The sequence below is a fragment of the Hyperoodon ampullatus genome, assembly GCF_949752795.1.
Source record: "Hyperoodon ampullatus genome assembly, chromosome: 1".
NCBI classification, from domain to species: Eukaryota; Metazoa; Chordata; class Mammalia; order Artiodactyla; family Ziphiidae; genus Hyperoodon; species Hyperoodon ampullatus.
In genome coordinates, this window is record NC_136914.1 from 4,441,290 (window position 1) to 4,467,037 (window position 25,748).

The 25,748-nt window shown below is 35.1% G+C and overlaps 1 protein-coding gene across 4 annotated transcripts in view; it reads left to right on the forward strand.

Annotated features, from left to right (window-relative positions):
- Positions 1–25,748, forward strand: part of LRBA (LPS responsive beige-like anchor protein) — a gene marked incomplete at both ends in the record, with an annotated part of 768,451 nt that overhangs the window by 369,395 nt on the left and 373,308 nt on the right. For all 4 annotated transcript variants that reach the window (XM_079699415.1, XM_079699414.1, XM_079699417.1 and 1 more), the window contains one exon: positions 1,181–1,347. In XM_079699415.1, the coding sequence (XP_079555541.1) occupies positions 1,181–1,347 (167 nt within the window). The remainder of the gene's footprint in view (positions 1–1,180; positions 1,348–25,748) is intronic.

The following is a 25,748-nucleotide window of genomic DNA, read 5'->3' on the forward strand; positions in this document are numbered from 1 at the left end:
GCAACAATCTATCTAAACGGGTGTACAGTAGGAAAGGGTTCCAACATCACATTTTTATTACTCAGCATAGGTTGTGTATACATGTGGATGTATATGTGAGCTTTCATTTGGAGGTTAAGGGAAAGGAGCCCAATAGACTCTGTGACCAGACTTAAGTATTAAGTTTACATTAATTGTTTTTTTAATTTTAAACAATTAATTAACTAGGTAGTATAGCACCATAAACATGACGCCACAAGTGTCTGAATTCCAAAAGAAAAGAAATAAGCAACTTGGAAACTAGTGATTGTATTGTATCTGAGTATTGCTAAAGAATCCTAAAATTTTTTGGCAAAATTGATATCTAAGAAAGTACTTTTCAAGCTTTAATGTATAAATCACCTGGGGATCTCATTAAAATCCAGATTTTGATTTAGTAGGTATGGAGTGGGACCTATAATGCTGCACTTTTAATAAGTTCCTAGGTGATTCTAGTGCTGGTGGTCCATTTTACATAGCTAGGGTTTAAAAGACCAAACTGTTTTTGTCATTTTCTAAAGGTGTTGAGAACCAGCTCAGTTTACTATTGCAGGCCACCAATGTCTCTTTTCTGGACTTCTGCAGTAGCCTTGTAGTAGCCTCCCTCCTTAACCCTCTTGTCCCACTACAATCCATTCTCTAAATGGAGCTTATAGTGATCATTTTAATATGTAAGTCAATCACATCACTCCCGTAATTAACCTTCTACTGGTATTCCATTGCATTAGAATAAAATCTAAACTCTTTACCATGACTACACTGTACGAAATGATGCAGCCCCTGCCTGCCTCTCCAAACTCACTTCATACCACTCTTCCCTTTATTCACTTTGCTTGAGTGCTTTGCAACCGCCCTTCATGGTGCTTGTAATGTGGACCCTGCGTCTTCACATGACTGGCTTCTTCTCTTTATTCAGGTCTCTGCTTAAATATTAACCACTTCTGAGTGTATCTTATGAGTGACTTAAGAGAAATAAATTCTTGGGGGATTGTTGTACTGAGAGTAGACCACCAGCTCTGTCAATTCAGTTAAAGAGTGATGTAAAAGTCACTTTAAATTTTTGGTTGGTTCAGTTCATATTAGAGATTATTTCATAATGCATTTAAAGGGTTTGTTTCCATATTTTTATAGTATTAATAGATATTTCTTTTTCCTATCCCAGTCACTGTGTGCCCAGTATTCAGCAGACAGGCGAGAAGATGAGAAGATGTGTGATCATTTGATAAGAGCAGCCAAATATCGAGACCATGTGACTGCAACTCAGCTAATCCAGAAAATTATCAACATTCTCACAGACAAGCATGGAGCCTGGGGAAATTCTGCAGTGAGGTAAAGTTATACCTTTAGGATTTGGCCACTGATTTTCTATAGAAGTCCTTGGTTTAGATAAATGGCTTTGGATATGATCAAGGCCAGATGAAGAACAAAGTAATTTAATTTTGTATTTTATCTTCTACAATGAATTTAAAGCAAAGGGGAAGGAGAAAATCAGTATGGGTATAGTTATGGATCTTTGTGGAAATTTCATTTCCCTTCAACTACTTATAAAAGAATAGTTGCTCATACATTTATTTATTTTGAAGTGAACTGTTAAGGGAAGTAGTTAGTGTAAACTGCTTTTACTAGTTGCACTTATATCTGAATTTATACAAGTACAATACTTTATTTAAAGAAACTATTCCCTATTTTACACTTGAGTTTTTAACACATAAATTTAAAAACATAATAATATGTGTTGTTTTCTTGAATTTTGTTGCAAATTACAGGGCTATGATGAAAAAATACCATCTTTAAAATTTTATTTACTACATCTACCTCCTTTTAAGATTACCAAACTGAACGTGCAATTTTTTATTCTAATTTTAGAAACAAAATATTTACTTTCTAGGACTAAGGAACTTAGATAAATCATAAAATTTAGTCTTTTTGGAATATTTTATTCTACAAGTCTTAGAAACATGTTTTGACTCATTTAAGTAATGTTAATGAAAAAGTTCTTTATCTTCCCATTAGAAAGATATTTTTTAATTCCACATTTCTGCATAACTTTTTCTGAAAGACAACAACTACAAAAGAAAATAGCAAATTACTTGTATATTATATATAGGCGTAACTGGTTTGTGCTTGTGTTTTAAGCAATTCATGTGTCTAGCAGACATCAAAGTCTAGTTTTAGAGATTTTCCAGTAAACAGAAAAAGATTTTAGTTTTTTTTTAAGCTGAACTTTAAACTAGTTGAGTTGAAACCTATCTGATATGAGATGTTTTTGTTTTGAGTACAAGTATTCACTAATATAGAGTAGATATATCTCATCATGCTTATTGTGAAGAATACTTAAATAAAATGAATTATGTTTCTGGGCATATCATTTTTGGTGTTCAGAGGAAGGAATGCAGGTCAAGGTCTTGAAGGCAAAAGGACTGAGTAAAAGCAGAAACCATGTTTGTTTGTTTGTTTTAATTACTATTCCAGCTGATCTCAGCTGCAAGAATGGTCATGGGAATGACATGAATTACTGGGTCAGGGCTCTCTAGTGCCTTATATTGCAACATGTAAAAGCCCATGGGTGTGTGTTTGGAGAGGACTGGGGAAGGGGAGTTGTATTGAGGATTTTAGAGTTTCCAGATACTTTAATGTAACAGATTTGTTATAGTCATTTTGACACCTGGTACTGAATAAATTAGAAGATTACTTTGAGGTACAGTGCTTGGCACATACTGGGAACTAAATATGTGTTTGTTACATTTTTTTTTAGGATTAAAAAAAATTTTTTTTGACCTAAAAGGAGTTTTACAATTTTAAAATGAAAACCTTTAGGCAACTTATGCCAAAGGGGTCATTTTTATAAGATCAAAATTCTTTCTCGTGATAGCTATACCATTGTATAGCTCAGTATACCTGTGCTGTCAACACGAAAGTGTTTTTCTTAAGTGATTTTGGTGTAATAAAGTATCTTGGAGAACTAAATGGACTGTGAAATGTATTTGTCTAGAAATAATTAGTGTTTCTGTAATAGAGTTGTTCAAGGGTTCGACTCTTTTATTCTATGAAGCCAGAAAAAATTGAATTCTGAAGTTTTAATATTTCCCCAAATTTATAGGACATTTTTTACTTTTTTGCTCCCGAGTAAAAACAGCTGTCAAACTTTGCTTTTAAATGTGTACATTTTTAATTAAGAGCAACAACAAAGGATGTGTCATTGAAAGGGAAATTAATATTAGTGAATTGATATTTTCCTCTTTATAAATCTCATAACTTACTTAGATTTTATCAGAAATAATGCTTAACAAAGCATATTGCCTCCATGCTGATATTTTTGTCGTTGTATTTAGTTCAGTGTCACATTCAACTGTTACTTATTTGGAATACCTGGTTGCTCCCTAATGCCTTTAATACAGTTTTCTTAAAATAGACCTTTTCAGTATTAATTCCAATTAGAGTGGATTTCTAGACCTTGGTGCCCTTTTTTAGGAAGCTATGTAAGAATATGTAGTTGATAAAACGTTTGCTGGCTTACCATTCTTTGAGAGTGGTTAACTATTCTGATTTCCCTTGTATGAGGCTTGCATAATCAGCTTGTAAATTATGGACATGGTTATAATAAATGAGACTAACACAGTGTACTTTGTTCTTCACTTAGCATAATTCTAGAAAACATAAATGGCATTAGAGAGAAATCAGAGTCATACTGTAGCTTTAATGCATTTAACTATCCTAAGCCTGTTAAAAGAAATATGCACAATGAGCAAAATTCTAGTAAAGAGGATTAAATTATTTTAAGTATAATTCCTTTGTGTTTTATCTTAAGAATTATAGTAGCATTTTGTCTTATAAATTCAATCATATTAGAATATAGAGAAATTTCATTTGTGGCATTTTTTATTTTGACCCTCCTTTGGAATCCACATAATTTCCTTGTAGCCATGGCTATGTAGGCCTAATACTTTCCCATTAATGTCATTTGTTTTGTTTCACTATTGATGGCTTTTCTAATGCCACACGATCAGCGGGCTGCAATCCTGGCAGCTGGCCTGGGATCGGCAGTGGTTTTAATAAATCACAATCAGACCCATGCCATTACATCAATATTTTTAGTCAATTATAGAGAAGGTCAGGTGCTACATTCAGTATAGGAGCCTCAGCATGTGGCATTTGAGAAACATCTGGTCCTGCAACAAAACTGCAAGCTGGGAAAAAAAAGAATCCAATTTATCCCATCTAAAGAGACCAAATGAAATCTGCTGCTTTATGGATAGCACAATGATGATTATAGCCATTTTGAACATGTTATACTTGCTAGGCTTAATACCCTTTATAAAGACATATTCCCAAAAGTTTCCATTCAATAAAAACTGAAAATGAAAATATTATTTTCTCAGAAGCAGATGGGAATTGTTGTTTCCTCACAGCAGGCATCTAATATCTTTTGACACCTAGTGACCTGCCTGAATGCAATTTGTGTCTTAATATCCCGCTTATACCAGCTTTTGCCACAAGAGAAAGAGAGAGGAGCTCTCTCTTTCTCTCTCTCTCTCCTTTCTTTGATGCCTAGACTATTGCATTGGCAGGTAAAGAAAGTATTCCTCCCTTAGAGCTCTTATAACTGTGTGCCCTTTACTGTCATTGCATTTTTTCAAATGCTTAGAGATTTCAGGAAATAATGGGACAGACAAGCACCTGTTCATCCATACATTACTGTCACCTGGAGTGAGGCTCAGGTGAAAACAGAGAGCGCTTGATAAGAACAGTGGAATAAGCAGGAAAGAGGCCACAAATGAGCAGAGTGGCAGAAGTAATGTTTTTCCGGTGCATGGAGCAGGCATTGTGTTTATTTGGGTCAGGAGACAAATCATCTTTCATGTAGATGACACCTGGTAAAGTGGCTGAATGTAAGCAGGATGAGGAGAGATGATGGAGAACCCTGGATGGGAGTCTCAGAGGACATGCTACCCTTTTCTCATATCGCCCTTCATTGCATTCTAATAGGCTGACTAATGTACCATGGAAATTCGCTCTTGGTATTAGTCTGGGAAAGAAGGTGGTTCTCTTCTGCTCTGAAAAATGCATGGATAGAGCTAGAAACATAAATTATCTTAGAAGTAATAAGGTTTAGGAGTTTTTAAGAGAATCTCTTATCAAGATTCTTGAATGCCTTTGATTAGTTTAGGAGACTGTATTTAGGTTGAGATTTCTGCTGCTTTAAGAAACTCTGTTTCAGATGGCTTGAATGTGTTCTAATGGATGCCCTCAAGCTAGAGGCGTCTCTTCCTGAAAGACATTCATCTTTTTTCTGTGTCACAAGCTTGCCGGTAAAATCTTTGTGATGCTCTCTCCAATTTTTCTTCAGTAAATCAAATCTTCCTTCTTTCAGAAAGATGAATGCTGTAAGGTTGGAGTGTTATAAAAAAAAAATCAATGCAGGCAAAATTGAAACAGTATGCCTCTGTATTGATTGGCCTTGTGAAATCGAAACTAACAGCTTTGTAACTGTTCCAGTGGACAGTTAGCTGACCTGTAATGGGCAAACTATCAATATTAACATTACTATTTTATCTTGTACTATGTCATTTTAAAATCCAGAGTCCAAGGAAAGGAAAGGCCTAAAGAATTTTTAATCTTTGTAGGAAATATCCCATTTTCTTTTTATATACCATTGTTTGAAGAAATCAGTAGCTAATGTACTTGACCTATAAAAAACTAAGACTAGGGCAGTGTTGGTTTTATATCAGTTACTCTTTTTAAAACACAACAAAAAAAACCACCTTGATTTTTTTGAAAATAATTTCTGTTTTTTAAAAAAACTTCCGCTGGTGAAATTTAATATTGAACATCTTTTTGGTTGTGTTTCCCATTTCAACGGAAGTGTATTATGTCTTTTGAAAACATTCTTCATCTCCAGTTTTTTATTAAGTAGGTAATACCAGTGAATTTCTAGAGAAATTAAAGTGCTAACACACTTTCCTTATCAAGAGTTCATTTTAGGCATTTGATTTCATTATAGTACGTGGGTAATCAAGCAGATGTCTAGTCATAGGTATAATATACCCAATCTTATGCTTTCAAATGCTTTTGTTTTTATTCCTACCCACCCCTGGGAGCTAGTACTTGACATCAGTACAAGCACCACTCATTGCTCTCTCTGGAGCTTTGATGATGCTAGAAATTCTTTATAACCAATCCCGACAATAACATTGTAAGATGGCTTAATAAACTGAACATTTTCCGCATTTACCCTCTCCTTGTTCCCTTTCTTAGAAAGGAAAGAAAAAAATCAATAGCTTATAAAACAAATGGAAGAATCTATGGAGATGTCAGTTAAAGAAAACAGGTGTATTTGAAAGTGTTTACATGAAAAGAATAGTTTCAAACACTAAGCACATTAAATACCTATGCCCAGAACATAATGAGACTTGTTCATGTTCTTAGTTTTGTGATAAGTTGATATTTTTAAAATTTATTTTCTTACTGAAGTATAATTGATTACAATGTTGTGTTAATTTCTGCTGTACAGAAAAGTGACTCAGTTATCCAGATATATACATTCTTTTTTATATTCTTTTCCATTATGGTTTATCACAGTATACTGAATATAGTTCCTTGTGCTATACAGTAGGACCTTGTTGTTTATCCATCCTATATATAATAGTTTGCATCTGCTAATCCCAAACTCCCGGTCCATCCCCCCCCACCCTAACTCCCTCTCCCCCTTGGCAACCACACGTCTGTTCGCTCTGTCTGTGAGTCTGTTTCTGTTTCATATATAAGTTCATTTGTGCCATATTTTAGATTCCACATATAAGTGATATTATGTGGTATTTGCCTTTCTCTGTCTGACTTACTTCACTCAGTATGATAATCTTTAGTTGCATCCATGTTGCTGCAAATAAATTTCTGGTATCAACCTATCATGAAGACATGTTGATGTGTCAGTACTGAGGAGCAGTTCTTTTTCCCTCATATTTTATGGCCACGGTGTAGTTGTGTTATATAGTTATACATGCTTATGATACAACTTTTATTATTAGTCAAATCTAACAGTACACTGAATGACTTATTAGAAATGTATGACTGTTATGTTTTGTAAATCAGTGATGCTTAGTATATGAGAATTGAATAGCTATATTTTCTAATAATATAAGGCAAAAAATACATAATTTTATCAGCAATTAACATGTTTTACAATATTCAAAATGAATATGTTCTTATAATAATTTTGGGTAAAATATTTTTGGTACAAAGTAATTTTAAAGAAATAAACAATAAAAGAAGTTATGGTATTAAGTACCAACAATTTAAAGTTAATAAATTGCAACCATAAAAAAAAACACATTGAAAAAGAAATACAAATTATTGCACGTATGTTCACTAAAGACACCAAAAAGGGGGCTTCCTTGGTGGCGCAGTGGTTGGGAGTATGCCTGCCGATGCAGGGGACACGGGTTCTTGCCCCGGTCTGGGAGGATCCCGCATGCCGTGGAGTGACTGGGCCCGTGAGCCATGGCCGCTGAGCCTGCGCGTCCGGAGCCTGTGCTCCGCAACCGGAGAGGCCACAACAGTGAGAGGCCCATGTACCGCAAAAAAAAAAAAAAAAAGACACCAAAAAGTTTGTGTACATTTTTGCAATCCCCTTTCAGTTTCATTATTCAGTGAAGTCTCTTCCTGTTTTTCTTGATAGTCTTTCCTGCTAAGTTCTCTGACAGTTATGCACAATATATGCTGCAGAATTGGGTACTTGACAGTATACTGTGTTGTTTGTTTTGTGTGTAGATTATAAGATGTTTACCTTATGTTATTGCCATAGTTCCTAGCTTAGTGATGAGCCTGTAGTATATCCTAAATAAATTTTTTTTCATCAGGTAGACTACTTGTCTTCATTCATAACTTATCTTAAACTTATCATTATGCTAGGTATTAAATCAGATAAATTTCTTTCAAACAAAGCAGCAAGAAATTTAAACAGTAAAGTTCAAAAATATTTTTATCACAACTGGTGGTATTTCATGAAGGATGATATTAATTCAGAAATTAAGAAAAATGTAGTAGAAATAGAATATATCTGAAAAGAGATGTACTGTAGATAATAGTTACAGACTTGGAAATTTTGGTTTCTATTTGTAAAGAACACTTTTCTGTAACAATTTACTTTGAATATTTCGATTAGAAAAATTTGAAGCTCAATAGGTAATTTTAAGTTGTAACTCGGGTGAGGAGTCCTTGAACTTTAATAGTCCCTGGTATAATTTTTGGTATAATCAAAAATTTTCACAAGTATCTTAAAGGGTTGGAAGCAGATGAAATTATTTAAGGAATTTGAGAAAATTTAGTGGTTTCATATAGATCTGGAGAGGAACCATACAATCTGTGTTTTTAACAAGTTCCTCAGTACAAAAATCACTTGAAAACCACAGCAGTAGTTTAGCCAAACTTGCAATTTATTGTCAGGGCTGCCTTCCACTTAAGATTACTGTAGGCTATTCTTGTAGCTGATACTTGGCTGTTTCAAGTTTTGTTTCTCCTGCCTATTGGAGCACTTTTTCTATTCGTATTTACTTAACACCAGCTGTGCATCATTTACTGTGCACAGTAAGGCACTCCAAAAACCAATATGAGTAAAACAAGATATGTCTCTTGCCCTCATAGAACTTTCTGTCTAAGAGAGGCAATGGGAAAGTGAACAGAAAATTATAAATAGCTTAAAAGCAGTGATGATAATTTCTCACTGTATATAGCCATAAATAACGAAATAGAAGCCTTTTTTTTTTTTTTTTATCCATCTTTAGTCTTTCTTTGGTAAAAGATCAGTGTGATTTCGTGGAAAGAACACGAGTGTGACATCTCTATTTCTATTCCTGACTCTTTCACTAACTGGTTATGTGACAATGAACAAGTTAAACTAACAAAATCTTATTTCATATGCATTTTATTTATTTCAGACAGATTACCTGTGAGAAGAAAGCAACAATAGTTGGTTTGCATTAGAGCCTGAGGCTTAAAGGAGGAGGGAGATGTTAACACAAATTATTACAAAGATGGCAAATGTTACTATTAAAGTAAGTTGATTAAATGTAAAATAGATAGCTAGTGAGAAGCAGCCACATAGCACAGGGAGATCAGCTCGGTGCTTTGTGACCAGCTAGAGGGGTGGGATAGGGAGGGTGGGAGGGAGACGGAAGAGGGAGGGGATATGGGGATATATGTATACCTATAGCTGACTCACTTCATTATACAGCAGAAACTAACACACCATTGTAAAGCAATTATACTCCAATAAAAATGTTAAAAAAAATTTTTCTCTTTCTGATATTTAATTGCTAGTGTCTAGAAATGCAACAGATTTCTGGTTATTACTTCTGTATACAGCAACTTTGCTGAATTCATTGATGAACTCTAGTAGTTTTCTGGTAGCGTCTTTGGGATTTTCTATGTATCACATCATGTTATCTGCAAACAGTGACACGTTTACTTCTTCCTTTCTAATCTGGATTCCTTTTATTTCTTTTTCTTGTCTGATTGCTGTGTCTAGGACATCCTAAACTATGTTGAATAAAAGTGGTGAGAGTGGGCGTCCTTGTCTTGTTCTTGATCTTAGAGGGAATGCTTTCAGCTTTTCACCATTGAGTGTGATGTTTGCTGTTGTTTTTGTCATATATAGCCTTTATTATGTTGAGGTGTGTTCCATGTGTGCCCACTCTCTGAAGAGTTTTTATCATAAATGGATGTTGAATTGTATCAAAAGCTTTTTATGCATCTATTGAGATGACCATATGGTTTTTATTTTTCAGTGTTTTAATATGGTGTATCACACTGATTCATTTGTGGTTATTGAAAGATTGTTGCATCCCTGGAATAAATCCCACTTGATCATGGTATATGATCCTTTTAATATATTGTTGGAGTCAGTTTGCTAGTATTTTGTTGAGGATTTTTGCATCCATGTTCATCAGTGATATTGGCCTGTAATTTTTTTTGTATGTGTGGTATCTTTCTCTGGTTTTTATATTAGGGTGATGGTGGCCTCATAGAATGAGTTTGGAGGTGTTCCTTACTCTGCAATTTTGGGGAATAGTTTCAGAGGGATAGGTATTAGCTCTTCCCTAAATGTTTGGTTGAATTCACTTGTGAAGCCATCTGGTCCTGCACTTTTGCTTGGTGGGAGTTTTTAAATTACTGATTCAATTTCAGTACTGGTAATTGGGCTGTTCATATATTCTATTTTTTCCTGGTTCAGTCTTGGGAGATTGTACCTTTCTAAGAATTTGTCCATTTCTTCTAGGTTGTCCATTTTATTGTCATATAGTTTCTCTTAGTAGTCTCTTATGATCCTTTGTGTTTCTGTGGTGTCAATTGTAACTTCTCTGTTTTCATTTCTGATTATTGATTTGGGCCCTCTCTGTTGAGTTAACATTTGAACTCAGGTAGTCTGACTCAGAGTCTATACTTACAACCATTATGTAACTTCTTAATGTTAGTAATTTGTACTAGGTTTTTGAGTACTTACAGTCTGCCTGGCACTGGCTAATTCCTTTACAAAACTTTCATTGGATCTTCACAATAACCCTGTAAAGTGGATACTGTTATTTCTAGTTTGCCTTGGAGTAAATGAAGGCTTAGACACGTTCATGACTTTTCAAATAACAAAGCTTCTGTTTTTACACCTTATAGTTTGCTACTTCAGTCAACATTGAAGGTTTATCCATGTTTGATGTTTTGTTTCAAGAAGTATAGGTGTGCCACTCTTATTTTTTGGAAATTTGATTTTTCTTTTCTTTTTCTACTCTTCCTACCTACCTTTTACTTACTTATTTTTTTAGTTTTACTTATTTAGCTTGTTTGTGTCCAAACTTTTTTTCATGGAAAAATCAAACCACCAATAAAAAGCCTTATAAATTGTGTTCTTGATTAGAACCCAGTATATAATATAGATAAGAAGGGTCCCATCCTAGTTGACATCAAGAGATCATGGGTTTCTTACTCATTGCTCTACAATCATCTCATGATGTGAAAATCACTCTGCAGCCTGCAAAGGGAATATTGGTCCAATGGAAGCTTGTTAGAGTAAAATCAAAGTGGAACCTAACCTCCTAATTTATAATCTAGGACTCTTTCTAGCTTTCTGCCCTGCCCCCCTATATCTCTCATCTTATATTGGGTTATTTTTTTTAAGTGTATTGAATTTTTAGTAAATTATACATACCAGTGTTCAAATATTACTTACATATGAAAGTGATGCTTGATTGGACCTGGATCAAAACAACACCACATAAGTAGCTATAAATATTATTGGAATAATTTGAATATAGATTCAATATTATATGTAATAATGTATTAATAGTTAACTTCTGAATAATTAATACTATTTCTACATAATAATTGTATTGTTTTATAAGAAAATATCATTGTTGTTCTTAGGAGATACGTTTGGTTAAGGGTTGAAATGTCATGCTGTCTATAACTAATTGTCAAGTGGTCCAGCAAAAAATAAATAAATAAATAAACATGGGGGAGAGAGATTGAATGGAAGCATGTTAAAGCAAATATAGCAAGATAAGTAAACAAGGTGGTTTAGGTAAAGGTATGTAATTTTTTTCGATATTCTTCTTGCTGCTTTTCCATAGGTTTGTAACTTTTGCTGGGAAGAATATACTTCTGAGAAAATACTGAGAGATTGTCTCTTGGGTTTCCCTTACATAGTTTCCCTCTAGCTGTGGATAATTGAGAATTAAATCTTGATGTTAAAAATAAAATTTTTTGGTTGCATATTCAGAATTAGAAATTTTTTTACTTTACTTTCAGAGTTCAGTAAATTCTTACCAAATGCTTTCTGTGTCTTAGAAACAACACGTAGGTTAACGTATTATGCACTTTCCTTGAAAACACCTGGTATAGTCATATTTAACACTGTAAGGTATGGTAGGATGCACCTAATCTATGCCTTACTGCATTTTATAGGTGAGGAAAAGTTGTTGAGAGGTTAAATAATTTGTTGGAGATTGTACAAGTGATCTCTGACAAAACCAAGACTCAAAATCTTCACCATTTTGAGCTTGACTGAATGAATTTCATGAAATCATTTAGTTCCTCATTCGTCAGTCATTCTAAGTGTCTTTTTTTTTCTTCCTCCTTATTTCTTCCTTCCATCCTTCCTTTTATTGATGTTTTTCTGATTAAGTTTTCAAAATTGGTTAATTTTGGAACTAATATTTGTTAAACACCTATTATGTGTCAGTCATTGTGCTAATTGCTGAGGCTATAACAATAGAAAAGACAGACATGGGTTCTGTCCTCATAGAGCATAGAATTTAAGAGATTGTTACTTCATTGTGAGTATGTCCTGGGATTTTCTGGCTCTGCTGGTATCATGCTAAAGCAGTCTTATAGCATTTTCTGTTTAGAATGCTTTCACTTTGTGCTTCATGCTCTTCTCAGTGTTTGTCCATCTTGTCTCTAAGCCTCTTGCATATATATTCTGTTTCCTTCTCTAGTTTAGGTGTCCTGCCATGTCTCCTATAACACCCTCTACTTCCCATGTTACAGCCCTTGTGACAATGAATAGTAATTGCTTTTGAAATCACTCTTAACCTATAAATGCCATTAGGGAAATTATTATATTTATTTTTGTTCATTAAAATGTGCTGGGAATATTACCTGGAATATTTTAGGCAGTTAATAAGTGGCTTTTTAGTGATTGAAAAAAGGAAGTATAGGTTTCAAAGTTTAATGTATGACAAAAACAGTAAGGAATTGGAAAATCAAATTTGTGGTTTGGAATTTGTTTTATCATTCTCTCTTTTTCATGAGACCTAGGCCACACGCCTAATTAAAAACCAAACCAAACAAAAAACAACAGCGGATTGCTCTGTGCACACTGTCTGTAGCTTGTCTGGTCCCAGCCTGCGTTTAGTATGATTTGGTAACACTAAATCATTCCCAAACCCAAGATTCACTTGAGGTCTTTTGATACCTCTCTTCCTCCAAACCCACCAAGGAATTTATATTGTTTTAAAGTCAGCCTAGGGAATAGTTTAGGTGAGTATTCTTTCAGGGTTTTCAAAGGAGGCTCTAAAGATTGGGCACAGACTGAATTTTGGACTTTACCCATAGATATCTAGGGTCCACAGGAATAAATATCCAGTGAGTTGTCTTTCATATGTTCTCCCATTCCCAAAGAATCCATCGTTTCCATCAATATCAGGAACTTTTACTATATGCCTAATTAGACTGAGCACTTACTGTTGGGAACAAAGAACCACATTGACTGTAGAGCCTGTATTAGTCTCTGATCGCTCCTGTAAAAATTACCACAAATATAGTGGCTTGAATAACAGTTGTTTTTTAGGTTCAGAAGCCTAAACTTGGTTAGCAGCGCTGTGTTTCTTCTGGAGGCTCTGGAGGCAGTACAGTTTCTTGAGTTTTTTGAACTTCTAAAGGATGCCTGCGTTCCTTGATTCATGGCCCCTTCCTCCAGCTTCGAATTCCCCAGCACAGCATCTTCAAATTTTCAACTCTGCTTCTGTTGTCTCCTTCTTTTTCTTTGTTTTTATCATCATTTGCCTTCCCTCACTTTAACCCTCCTGCCTCTCTCTTATAAGGACCTTGTGATTACATTAGTTTACCCAGATAATCCAGGATAATTTCCTCATCTCTACACCTTTAATTTAATCACACCTATAAAATCCCTTTGCCATGTAAGGCCATGTATTCACAATTCTGGGGATTAGTATGTTGACATCTTTGGGGGCTCTTATTTAGCCAATTGCAGCACCTATTCTTTTAATTCTTGCTTTGAGATGATATACTAATATTGTATAGCTAGTGATTTAGTTTGCAACTCTTTTCTTACTAGATATATAATATTGGCAGAACACTTGGTTATCAGTTATTTTTCTCCTTTTTTTTTTTTTTGGCCACACCACATGGCTTACTGGATCCTAGTTCCTCGATCAGGGATTGAATCCATGCCCTTGTCAGTGAAGGCGTGGGTGCCTAATCACTGGTCCGCCAGGGAATTCCCTAAAGTGTACAGTTTTTATGTTTATATATATATATATATGTGTATGTATCTCCTTCAAATCATCACCGCAATCAAAAGATTTCCTCCTGCCCTTTTGTGATTCCTTCTCTTCTACCTTCCCTACCCCCAGGATTCCACTGATCAATATAGACTAGTTTATATTTTCTAGAATAACTTGTCAATAGATTTACCCAGTTTGTGCTCCTTTTTTTTCCTGGTTCCTTTCACTCAGCATAATTATTTTGAGATTCATCCATGCTGTTGAATGTATTCATAGGTCATATTTTGCGTGTGAATATCCATTTGTTCCAGCACTATTCATTAAAAAGACAATTCTTTATCCACTGAATAACCTTTGCACCTTTGTCTAAAATCTGTTACCCATCTATATGTCGGTTTATTTCTGGACTTTGTCTTCTGTTCTCTTCATCTCTGACTATCTTTCTGCCAGGACCACATGGTCTTTGATTACTGTGGCTTTACAAGTCTTGAAGTCAGGTTGTATTAGTCTTCCAGCTTTATTCTTTTTCTGAGTTATTTTGGATAGTGTAGGTCTTTGGAATTTCCAAATGTAGTTTAGAATCAGCTTGTCAGTTTCTGTCTTGCTGGGATTGGATTTGATTTTGTTGATGAATTTTGGGGGAATTTACATCATAATTATATTGATCTACTAACCCATGAAAAAGGAGTGTCTCTACATTTATATAGTCTTTAATTTCTTCCAGCAATGTTATGTAGCTATCAGTATATACATATTGCCCATCTTTTCAGATATATACCTATGTATTTCATATTTTCTATTGGAAACATTATTTTTACTTCAGTTTCTGAGTGTTCATTGCTGGCAGATAGAAATACAGGATTTTTTGGATATTGATCTTGTATCCTGCAGCCTTATTTAACTCAGTTATTCTAGTAGATTTTGTAGTTTCTGTCTGATTTTATATGTAGGCAATTATATTGTCAGCAAAAAAAAGACAGTTTACTTCTTCCTTTTTTTTTTTTTCTGCACTGCAGGGCTTGTGGGCTCTTATTTCCCCTACCAGGGATTGAACCCTTGCCCTCAGTGGTGAAAGCTTGGAGTTCTAACCACTGGACCACCAGGGAATTCCCTACTTTTTTCTTTATAGTTTGGATTTTTTTGAGGAGGGGGTTGTTCTTTTCCCTTGCCAGATTATCTAGCATAATGTTGAATAGAAGTGATGAGAGCATAAATCTTTGTCCTTATCCTGATCTGAGGGGTGGGGGAGACATTCAGTCCTTTATCATTAAATATGATGTTCCTGTAGGTTTTTCATGGATACCTTTTATCAGATTGAAGAAGCTAGCTTCTATTTGTAGTTTGCTGAGAGTATTTATCAGGAATCGTTTTCTCTTTTTAGTTTAATGTTAAAACAATAATTTTTGGATGTTAAACCAATCTTGCATTCTGATGGTGTACTCATCTTGGTCATGAAGTATTATCCTTTTCATATATCACTGAATTTGATTTGGTAAAATTTTGTGATTTTGTGTAGAATTTTTACATCTACATTCGTGACTAACATTGGTCTATGGTTTTCTTTGAACACCTTTGACAAGTTTTGGCATCAGGATAATGCCAGCCTCAAAATGAGTGGGAAGTCATTCCTCCACATCATAATCTGAATAGTTTATGTAAAATGAGTATTTATTTCTTAAATGTTTTATAGAATTTGTTAGCCAAGCTAAGTAGGCCTGGAATTTTGTTCGGTGAATTTTTAAACTACAAAGTCAGGTTTTTTTTTAATACTTTAGAGCTCTTTTCATTTATTATCAAAGTTGTCCAATTTAGTGGCATCAACTTATTCATAATATTCCTTTATTATTCTTTTAATGTTTGCAAAATATGTGGTGATGTTGCCTATCTTATTTCTGATCTTGGTAATTTGTGTCTTCTCTCTTTTTTTGCTTCATGAATTTTTCTTTCTATTTTTTCTATTTCTTTGATTTTCATTGTGATTTTTATTATTTCCTTTCTTCTGCTTTGGGTTTTATTTACTATTGCTTTACTTAAGGTCAATGATTTTTAGACTTTTTCCTAATATAGGCTTTTAGTACAATAAATTTAGCTCTAGGTACAGCTTTGGCAGCATCTCACATATTTTGATGGGTTGTATGTTCATTTTGTTTCTGTTCAAAATCGAATTCTCTTTTGACTTTTCCTTTGAACCAGGGATATTTAGAAAGATGTTACTTAGTTTGCAAGTAACTGATATTAATTTTTTGAAATTTGTTTTATGCCCCAGAATATGGTCTGTTGTGGTGAATGTTTCAAGTACCCTTGAAAAGAATGTGTATTGTGCTGTCATTGGGTATAGTGTTCTGTAAATGTCAATTAGGTCAAGTTGGTTGATAGTGTTGTTCACGTCTTATATAACCTTACTGATTTTCTGTCAACTTGGCCTATCAAGTATTGAGAGAGGGATATTGAACTCTCCTACTGTCGTTCTTTCTCAGGCCTTGGGTAGTTTCCTTACATGCTTACAGTGAGTGGTGCTCCACAGAATACGTGAGGGCAGCCTCCTTCACATCTCTGGTGTTCTTTCTCTTTTCAGCCCTCTCCTCTTCAGTACTTGGTCCTAAGAACTCTCGCCACCTTCTCTCAGACACTTAGGTCTGTCTCTTCAACTCAGAGAACTGAACTGGACTGGACTTGGCTTAGCTTCCCTCTCCCTGTGTTTTGGGCTAGAAATCTTAAAACAGTGAGCCTGGGAAACCGTAGGACTCCTTGTTTTTTTCCATCTCTAAGGGATCCCTCTCTTTAGTTTTCTGAGGTCTTGTGTCTTAAAAACTGTTGTTTCTTTTATTTTATTTGGTGTTTTTCATTGTTTTATTTTGTAGGGTAAATTGTAGTTACTCTGTGTTAGCCAGAGTGGAAGTTCTCCCCTTATTTACTTTATTTTAGCAAAAATTGTTCATTGCTTGGTATGTGGCACCATCTGACATGATAAAAATTCAGAGCTGAATAAGTCATAATATGATCAAGGAATTCAGAACAAACAGGGAAACAGATACTTATAAATAACCATGACATCAGATAGTAAATACTATTCAAACTCTAGTATTATGAACTAAGTGATATGACAACAGTAAGGAGTAATCAATTCTAAATTTATAGGGGAAACAATGACATTTAAACTGAATTTTGTTAGATGAGTGAATTTTGCCGTGTGGAAAAGCATTTCGGTATATGCTTTTTGTTATGTGATTACTCACTCAACCAGTCAGATTTCTTCTTTAGTGCCTGCCTGGAGTTATGAGAAAACCACTGTATATCTCTATTTCAAACTATTATGGAACTTTTACACATTGCTGATGGGAATGCATACTAGAATAGAATGCAAATGGCATTGCCACTTTGGAAAACTATTTAGCAGCTTCTTATAAAGTTATCATTTAACTCTAAAGTCCTACTGTTAGATATTTACTCAAGTGAAATGAAAATACAGTTCACAGAAAAAAACCCCCACTATTCTGAATGTTTGTAGCAGATAAAAATATCTGTGCTATATCTGTACAGAGGATATTATTTAGCAATAAAAAAGAACAAAATACGGAGACATGCAGCAGGGTGGATGACTCTTAAGTGCATTGCACTGGAAGAAGTGAGACTCAAAAGGCTGCATTATGATTCCATTTGTATGACATTTTGGAATAGGCAAACTTAGGGGTAAAAGTCAGATCCGTGGGTTTGTAGAGGTTGACTACAAACGGGTACAGAATATTTTTGTGTGTGATGGAACTGTTGATTGTGTTTGTGGTTACACAACTGTGTAGAAAAAGGTTAGTATAGCAGACTCATATCCTTAGAAAGAGCTGATTATAAGGCGTATGGGAACTTGAATGGTAAATAGTTCCTTATACAAATATAAAACTTTCTGTAAATGATAAAAGTAGCTCAGTTTGCCTAGACTGTTTGTACAAACAATGTGGTTTATGCTAAACATCAGTTTTTATTCTGGGAGTCTGGTATTATGGTACATGCTAGGTAGAGGATACCTTAACAACCAGCACCAAATAAAAACCTTGGGAGCTGAGGCTCTAATGAGCTTCCCTAAACAAACATTTCACACATGGCCTCACAACTCATTGCTGCAGGGATTAAATACATCCTTTGTGACTCCACAGGGAGAGGACTGTTAGAAACTTGTGCCTGGTTTCCTCCAGACTTCACTCCATGTGCCTTTTCCCTTTGCTGATTTTGACTTGCATCATTTTGCTATGAGAAATTATAGCTGTGAGGATGACTATATGCTGAGTCCTGTGAGTCCTCCTAGTGAGTCACGGAATCTGAAGGTAGTCTTAGAGATCCTGACACAACTATGCATTTATCAAAACTCATAAAATTGTGTATGAGTTGTGCCTTCAAAAAGCCCTTATATCATGTTTTAATTGTGTTTAAAAAGACAAAGGTCCCGAAGTTGTTAGGCTTCTTAAAGTTGTGATCTATTCATGACTACAAGAAATTATCTCATGAAGTAATTTTGGCCTAGAAGAATGAACATGGGGGCTTCCCTGGTGGTGCAGTGATTAAGAATCTGCCTGGCAATGCAGGGGACACGGGTTCAAGCCCTGGTCTGGGAAGATCCCACATGCCGCGGAGCAACTAAGCCCATGTGCCACAACTACTGAGCCCGCATGCCACAACTACTGAAGCCCATGCACATAGAGCCCATGTTCCGCAAAAGAGAAGCCACTGCAATGAGAAGCCCGCAGCCCACGCACTGCGTTGAAGAGTAGTCCCCACTCGCCGCCACTAGAGAGAAAGCCCACGGGCAGCAACAAAGACCAAAAATAAATAAGTAAATAAATAAATTAATTAATTTAAAAAAAAGAATGATCGTGGGATTTGGCCTCATATAGCTCTGGATTTGAAAATCAGCTCTTTTATTTAGAAGATTTTTTTTTTTTGCTAAGCCTCAGTTTTCTCAACTCTTAAATGGCAATGTTAATTCCTGTCTTGCATATGAAATGTTATAGAAAAGCTTGATGGGGATAAAGTTTAAGAAGGGGTCTTTTATTTTTATTTTATTTATTTATTTATTTTTTGCGGTACGCAGGCCTCTCACTGTTGTGACCTCTCCCGTTGCGGAGCACAGGCTCCGGACGCGGAGGCTCAGTGGCCATGGCTCACGGGCCCAGCCACTCCGCAGCATGTGGGATTTTCCCGGACCGGGGCACAAACCCGCGTCCCCTGCATCGGCAGGCGGACTCTCAACCACTGCACCACCAGGGAAGCCCAAGAAGGGATCTTTTAAGTTAGATGTATGTCAAGAGAGCAAATCCTGTGGACTTGTAACATGAACTCTAGGTTGCATGTGATTAGATGTGTTAAAGTGGAAAAAAAGTGAAAAGTTAGTGACAAACTATTATGTTTTAGGCTATACTTGTATTAACTAATGCATTCATTTATATCATAATCCATTTTAGATAAAATGTCAAGTCACAATTAGGCATTTGTTGAAAAGAGAAAACTCCAGGGTCTGTTCTAAAATCAGAACAGCTTTCTGTTGTTCATATCAGCTCTACCTGTATCCCATTTTAATAATTGGTTATGATTATAACCTAGACTTGTTGAAAAACTCTTGGTTATAAAAGTCTGCAGGTAACCTACCAAGTGATTTCCTTGCCTGCAGTCTCTCTTAATAGTATTGCAGCTTCAACGTATTATTAGTAAACTCATTCTCTGTGGAAAAACTTGATATGACATTCAAGGCCCCTTAGTGCCAGTCCTTAAATCTGCCTTGCCATTCATCTTTTGCATGTGTCTTTAGCCACACCAGGCAACTTGCATTTCAAGCACATTTTTCTTTTTTTTTCCCTCATGTTCTTCTTTGTGTCTTCAGTGCTCTTCCCATCTTATTTGCTTAGTGAGTTCCTATTTATCTTTCAAAATCCATCTGAAATGTGTCTGCCTCTATGTTCTTTACCAGCCTTTGTCTCTTCTTTTTCTCAGAAGCATTACCTGATTATTTCCTTGCTCATGTATGTTATCATAGCACTTGATAAATGTATATATCAAAGAACTTGTTGGTTCACAACTTCCAGAATTCCCAGGTGACATTCAAAAGTGGCCCTGTACACGGAGGGCAAGGAGAGACCAAGGAAGAGGCAGACCGCTCCAGATTGGTAGGTGGCAGTTTAAATAAGCAAGGGCACTTACACATGAGGCTTGGCTTGGGCAGCTGCTAGATGAGTATATCTCTGCACCCGCCCCGAGAATCTTAAGAGTTTATGCAGAGGCCTTAATGTTATTTATACAGGCCAGATAGTTGCAATAACATGTTACACTCTCAAGGCTGTGTCCTTGAAGTGGCTCCTGTGTGGGAACAGTGGGCAGAACTTAACATTCCAAGGACATGGAGGGAATAAAGAGCCTCCAATTGCCATGGTCCAGTTTGTGCATCAACCGGCAGTCACATCCTCTTGATGACCGTCTCCAAAAGCACTAGTACACATTTCATATTTATATATTTATATATTATCGAACACATTTTCTGTTTTACCCACTATACTAAAAGGTATTTAGAGAATGGAAGACCGTAATGTCTTCATTTTTGTATTCTCAATCCTTGGACCAGTACTTGGCATATACTAGATATTCAGTATTTGACACTAAATGAGGGAAAGAACATTGACATTAGAATGTATGGATGTTTCTTCTTACATTCTTATTTTTTTTAACAGGAGAGCATTGGGTGGAACTATCCTAAGTTGAATGGGAAACACAGGAATAAACTCCATATTCAGGGATGACATTTATTATACTCAAAATAGTTCTTGTACTTTTACATCATATTTGCTATCCTAACAGATTTTTGTAGGTAATAATGGAGATGATACTCATTGGCATACCTTCTCTCATCAATATGACATGCTTTTGCTATCGTATTGTATCCTGGTCTTACCTAGACTTGTTTGCCTTCATAAGTATACAGCACCTTCAAAGTTTCCTATAGAAATTCACAGTCTACATCCTAGATCACTTTATTTTCTAAAATGACCAATTCCCTCTAGATAGTCAAACTTTCCATGATCTGAGTGTGACTTAGTAAAGGACATGGCTGTGTCCTTGAAGTGGCATGTACTAAGTATTCAGTATTTGACACTAAACGAAGGAAAGAACAAATAATTATGTCAAGGTACACCTACGAGCAATTCAATGAATTGATCCAAGTTGTATTTGCATTTTTAACAGTATTTGTTAATCTAATTAAATTAGTAATTTATAAAGTTTGTTGGGGCTTTCCTCTAACCCATCTCCCTTCATTCTTTGGAGATTTTGGAGTAAATATAATCACCTTTGTTATCAAACAGTATTCCCATTTCCATATCTTGCATTGCTTCTTTTTGTCTGTTTCTTTCAAACTTTTTCACATTTTCAAACAGATATAGCAGTAGTTCTCAACCATGTTTACATTTCAGAATTTGGGAGAGATTTAATTGGTTTGAGGCTTGGCTATTTATGTGAAATTTTTAAGCTCCCTTGGTGATTCTTTTATCCTAACAACTCTGTACTTTGGGAGGGATCAGATTGCTACAGCCCTGTAGAGCAAAGGTGATATACTGTGTTTTCATGTAGTATCCCTTCTCATACTGACATTTTGTAAACTGGCATTTTGTACTAACTGTCATGTATTCACTCTCATCGTCTGCAATAGTGATATTATAGTATCAATACAAGGTCTAAACTTCTATAAAGTTTAATTTTATAATCTTTTACATTATAGTAATTTATGATATTTTATAGATTATATTTGCAATAACATAAGCCTCTGTGAAAAGAAAAATTTGTTAGAATTTAGAATAAATTTTGCTTTTCCCTTAATTATCTCTTACAGGCTTTGAAGTATGTTTTATGTTTTAGATACTTGCCTTTTTAGTTACAGATACTTTATATGCAGTATCCAAAACCCCCAGACATTCTGTATTATGTAATTTGAAAATGAAGGGAAATAACTATACTTTTTGATGCATTTTAATGAATTTTAAAACTTTTTAAGGTAATAGGAGTTATTCTGAGATACAGTCTAAGTATTTAAAATAAAGATTGATACATTACATTAAGATAATTCTAATGTGATTATCCTGTAAAATCATTTTGTAAAATATTTTGTGGACTTAAAATTTCCTTTTATTTTAAAAGGTTCTTTCTGCTTGCTTATTACATAGTCAAATCACTTGCTATTTATTAAATATCTAGTTCAGTATGTATACTGAAATCTCTTTTGGAAATTTTAATTTTGTGATAGATTTTATTTTTCTGTCTTTGGGATATGTACCTGTCATGTGTTAAGTATTATGATAACTTGGTAACAGCTAATTGTTTATGTAATAACGAAATAAGGATTTCAGTAGGTTTTTTCCTCGTAGGACTGTCATTATAATAGAAATGTGTTAAATATCCATTTGAAAGAACAATCCAGGGATAGAAAGGATTTATGTGTTTCATATACCTTTTTCAGAAAGTATTGCTCTTCCAGAATAAGGTCAAGATAGGTCTCTGATCCATATCAGAAGGAGGGGGGAATCTATTTTCAAACTTTTTTAGAATTCAATTGTTTTTGAGAGCACACTATCTGTGGAGTATCGATTGTTGGGGTTCCGTAGTTAGTCAAAGGCTATCTCCTTTGACTCACCCCTTCGTTTGGTGTCATCCTCCTTCATGTGATAGATTGTTACAATCTCAGGCAGTGTAATTACACACTAGCCAAGTGGGTCATTTATTTCTTTACCTTCACCATTTACCAAAAATCTCCTTTATCTTTGGGAGCCAGATCTTTCTTTTGCAGTAAAAGCAAAATAGTGGCACATAAAACATTACACGTAAGAACTAAGCACCATAAAATTATTAAGAGAATAACTTTAAAAAAGCAAACTGTTACATTTTGTATTATTAATTCTGTGATAAGTGTATGTAAAGCACTTGGAATAGGGTTTGGCACATAGTAAACATACATTGTTAATTATTATTATGATTATTATTAATAAGTTAAAATCTAAATATTTAGTATTTTTGGATAATAAAACATAGAAATACTTCGTTTTACTCTGTTATACCTAAAAATGCTTAAAATCATCCTTTAAAATATTAATTTTAGTGTTCTGAGAAAGTATACTATTAATGTATCTTTAAAAATTTTAAGCCATGTTCCTTGGGAACTTAATTATTTTTTCTATAATATGAGGTATTAATCTTCAGAATAAATATTCTTCTTTAACTTTACATATAAACACAATGTTAAATGCTTCTATATATCAGAAACAAGTCATGTTAATAATAAAATTATAACCCATAGAGATTGTTATTACTAGAAAAATACTTATGTGTGCTCATATGACCTTGAAGCATTTTAGCATAATTATTAAATATAAAGAAGAAATGATGTTTTCTTTTAAGGTACAGTTTAAACTTAAAATGTGATTTGTCTTTAAAAAAGGAGAACAAAACTCATCTCCGTCATAAGTGAAGTCTGTCTTCTCATGGATTGCTTCCCAGCCTTTCCTGATTTTGTGTATTTGCTCACATCATTCCATCTACCTGTACAGCTCTCCTCTGTACTTGTCTGAGTCCTACTTTTGCTTAAAAGCCAGGTGTGAGTGGATTCTTCCACTGGGTCATGGTATTTGAGTTCTATGAGCTGTTATAACATTGGTAGTCAGTACCATTCCTTTGGCTTATACATTACACATTTGAGCTTTTATTATTATTATTTTTTAAATTGATTGGTTGATTGATAGCTGCTTTGGTTCTTTGTTGCTGCGCGTGGGCTTTCTCCAGTTGCGGAGAGCAGGGGTTACTCTTCATTGCAGTGCACAGGTTTCGCATTGCGGTGGCTTTTCTTGTTGCTTAGCATGGGCTCTAGGCACGCAGGCTTCAGTAGTTGTGGCGTGCGGGCTCAGTAGTTGTGTTGCGCGGGATCAGTAGTTGTGGCTCGTGGGCTCTAGAGCGCAGGCTCAGTAGTTGTGACGCACAGGCTTATTTGCTCCGCGACAAGTGAGATCGTCCCGGACCAGGGCTGAAACCCATGTCCCCTGCATTGACAGGCAGATTCTTAACCACTGCGCCACCAGGGACGTCCCTTGAGCTTTTAATATATATGTAACCTATCCCAACCAGATTAGCAGTTCTTAAGGGAAGAGACTGTTTCTGTTCACAATACTTTTACGGTACCATATATATAATGTCATTTATTTATTTATTCATTCAATAAATATATACAGTAATTATTGAGGGCTGCTTGTAATTAAAAGTCTAGACCTTTCACATGGGAAGGTGAGAAGCATGATAGAAGATAAAAGCAGCACCAAAAGTTAAAAACAAAAACAAAAACCCACGAGTTGGAGGGGCACTGGATCTTAGCAGCCATGGCAGCTGCAATTAGGATTGGTGGTGTGGATTGCAAAAAGATACCTTGTAGGCAGAGAAGTGAGAAATTTGACAAACATAAACAAAAAGTGACAATCTTATCCTCACAGCCCCCTCTCCCCAGTATGAAAAGATCCTACAAGATAGTCTCAGTTTGGGATGAGAAGAGAATACAAAAAAAGTTTGAGGAGTGACAGTTGGCATCACTCCCTGAGCAACATACCAGTATAGATCTTTCAGAGAATAGCTATTTGGAAACCCTTGAGGTTCCATGTCGCCAAGATTTTTATTGAATAGAATTTGATATTTTGAAATCATGTGAAAATCTAATTATTAGACAAAAAATGAATCCTGAAGGATAACTAATTTTTATTAACATTGCTGGCTATTTTTTACAGAGTGGAATAAATAGGTAAGTGTTGCTCTTGGCAGTGGTGTGAAAACTGGAAACAGCATATTTACTATTTCTAGTATATTTGGATATCTCGACAGCAGACTTTTAATTTGACATATGACAGTTTTTGTGGCAATGCTCATGGAGTGTTAAAAAGGCATACATTAGAAAATGCAAAATTATATAATTCCTATGGAGGGCAATTTTACAGTATCTACCAAATAATATATGCATTTATTCCCTGAATCCAGTTTTAGTAATCTATCTTAAATAATCAGTGACAAAAATAATTGAAAAGATGTTTGTACCAGGGCTAGTCATCACAGTACTATTTGTAATAGCAAAAGATAATAAATGGTCAAAATGCCCATTCATTATAGGAAACACTGAGTAAACCATTGTGAATCTACACAATGAGGAACATCTCTATAAACTGCTTTAGAAATGGTCATTGGGATAAATGAAGAAAACAAGGTAGAGAAAATATGTATAGTATGCTACCATCTATCTAAGGAAGTGGGCAGCAAATATATATATAAATATCTATACATATATATATAAATATATTTGCTTATATTTTTAAAAATGGAAGGTTTTATCAAAAAACTAATAAAAAAGACTTTAGGGCTTCCCTGGTGGCGCAGTGGTTGAGAGTCTGCCTGCTGATGCAGGGGACACGGGTTCATGCCCTGGTCCAGGAGGATCCCACATGCTGCGGAGCGGCTGGGCCTGCACGTCCGGAGCCTGTGCTCTGCAACGGGAGAGGCCACAACGGTGAGAGGCCCGCGTACCGCAAAAAAAAAAAAAAAAGACTTTAAAAGGGGATAGAGGAACAAAGAACAAAAGCAGAAATTGAAAGTAGACTTCTGAATATACCTTGTATCATATGTGGAAATTTTTATCCATAATTATAAAAAAGTTTTAAAAATCAATGG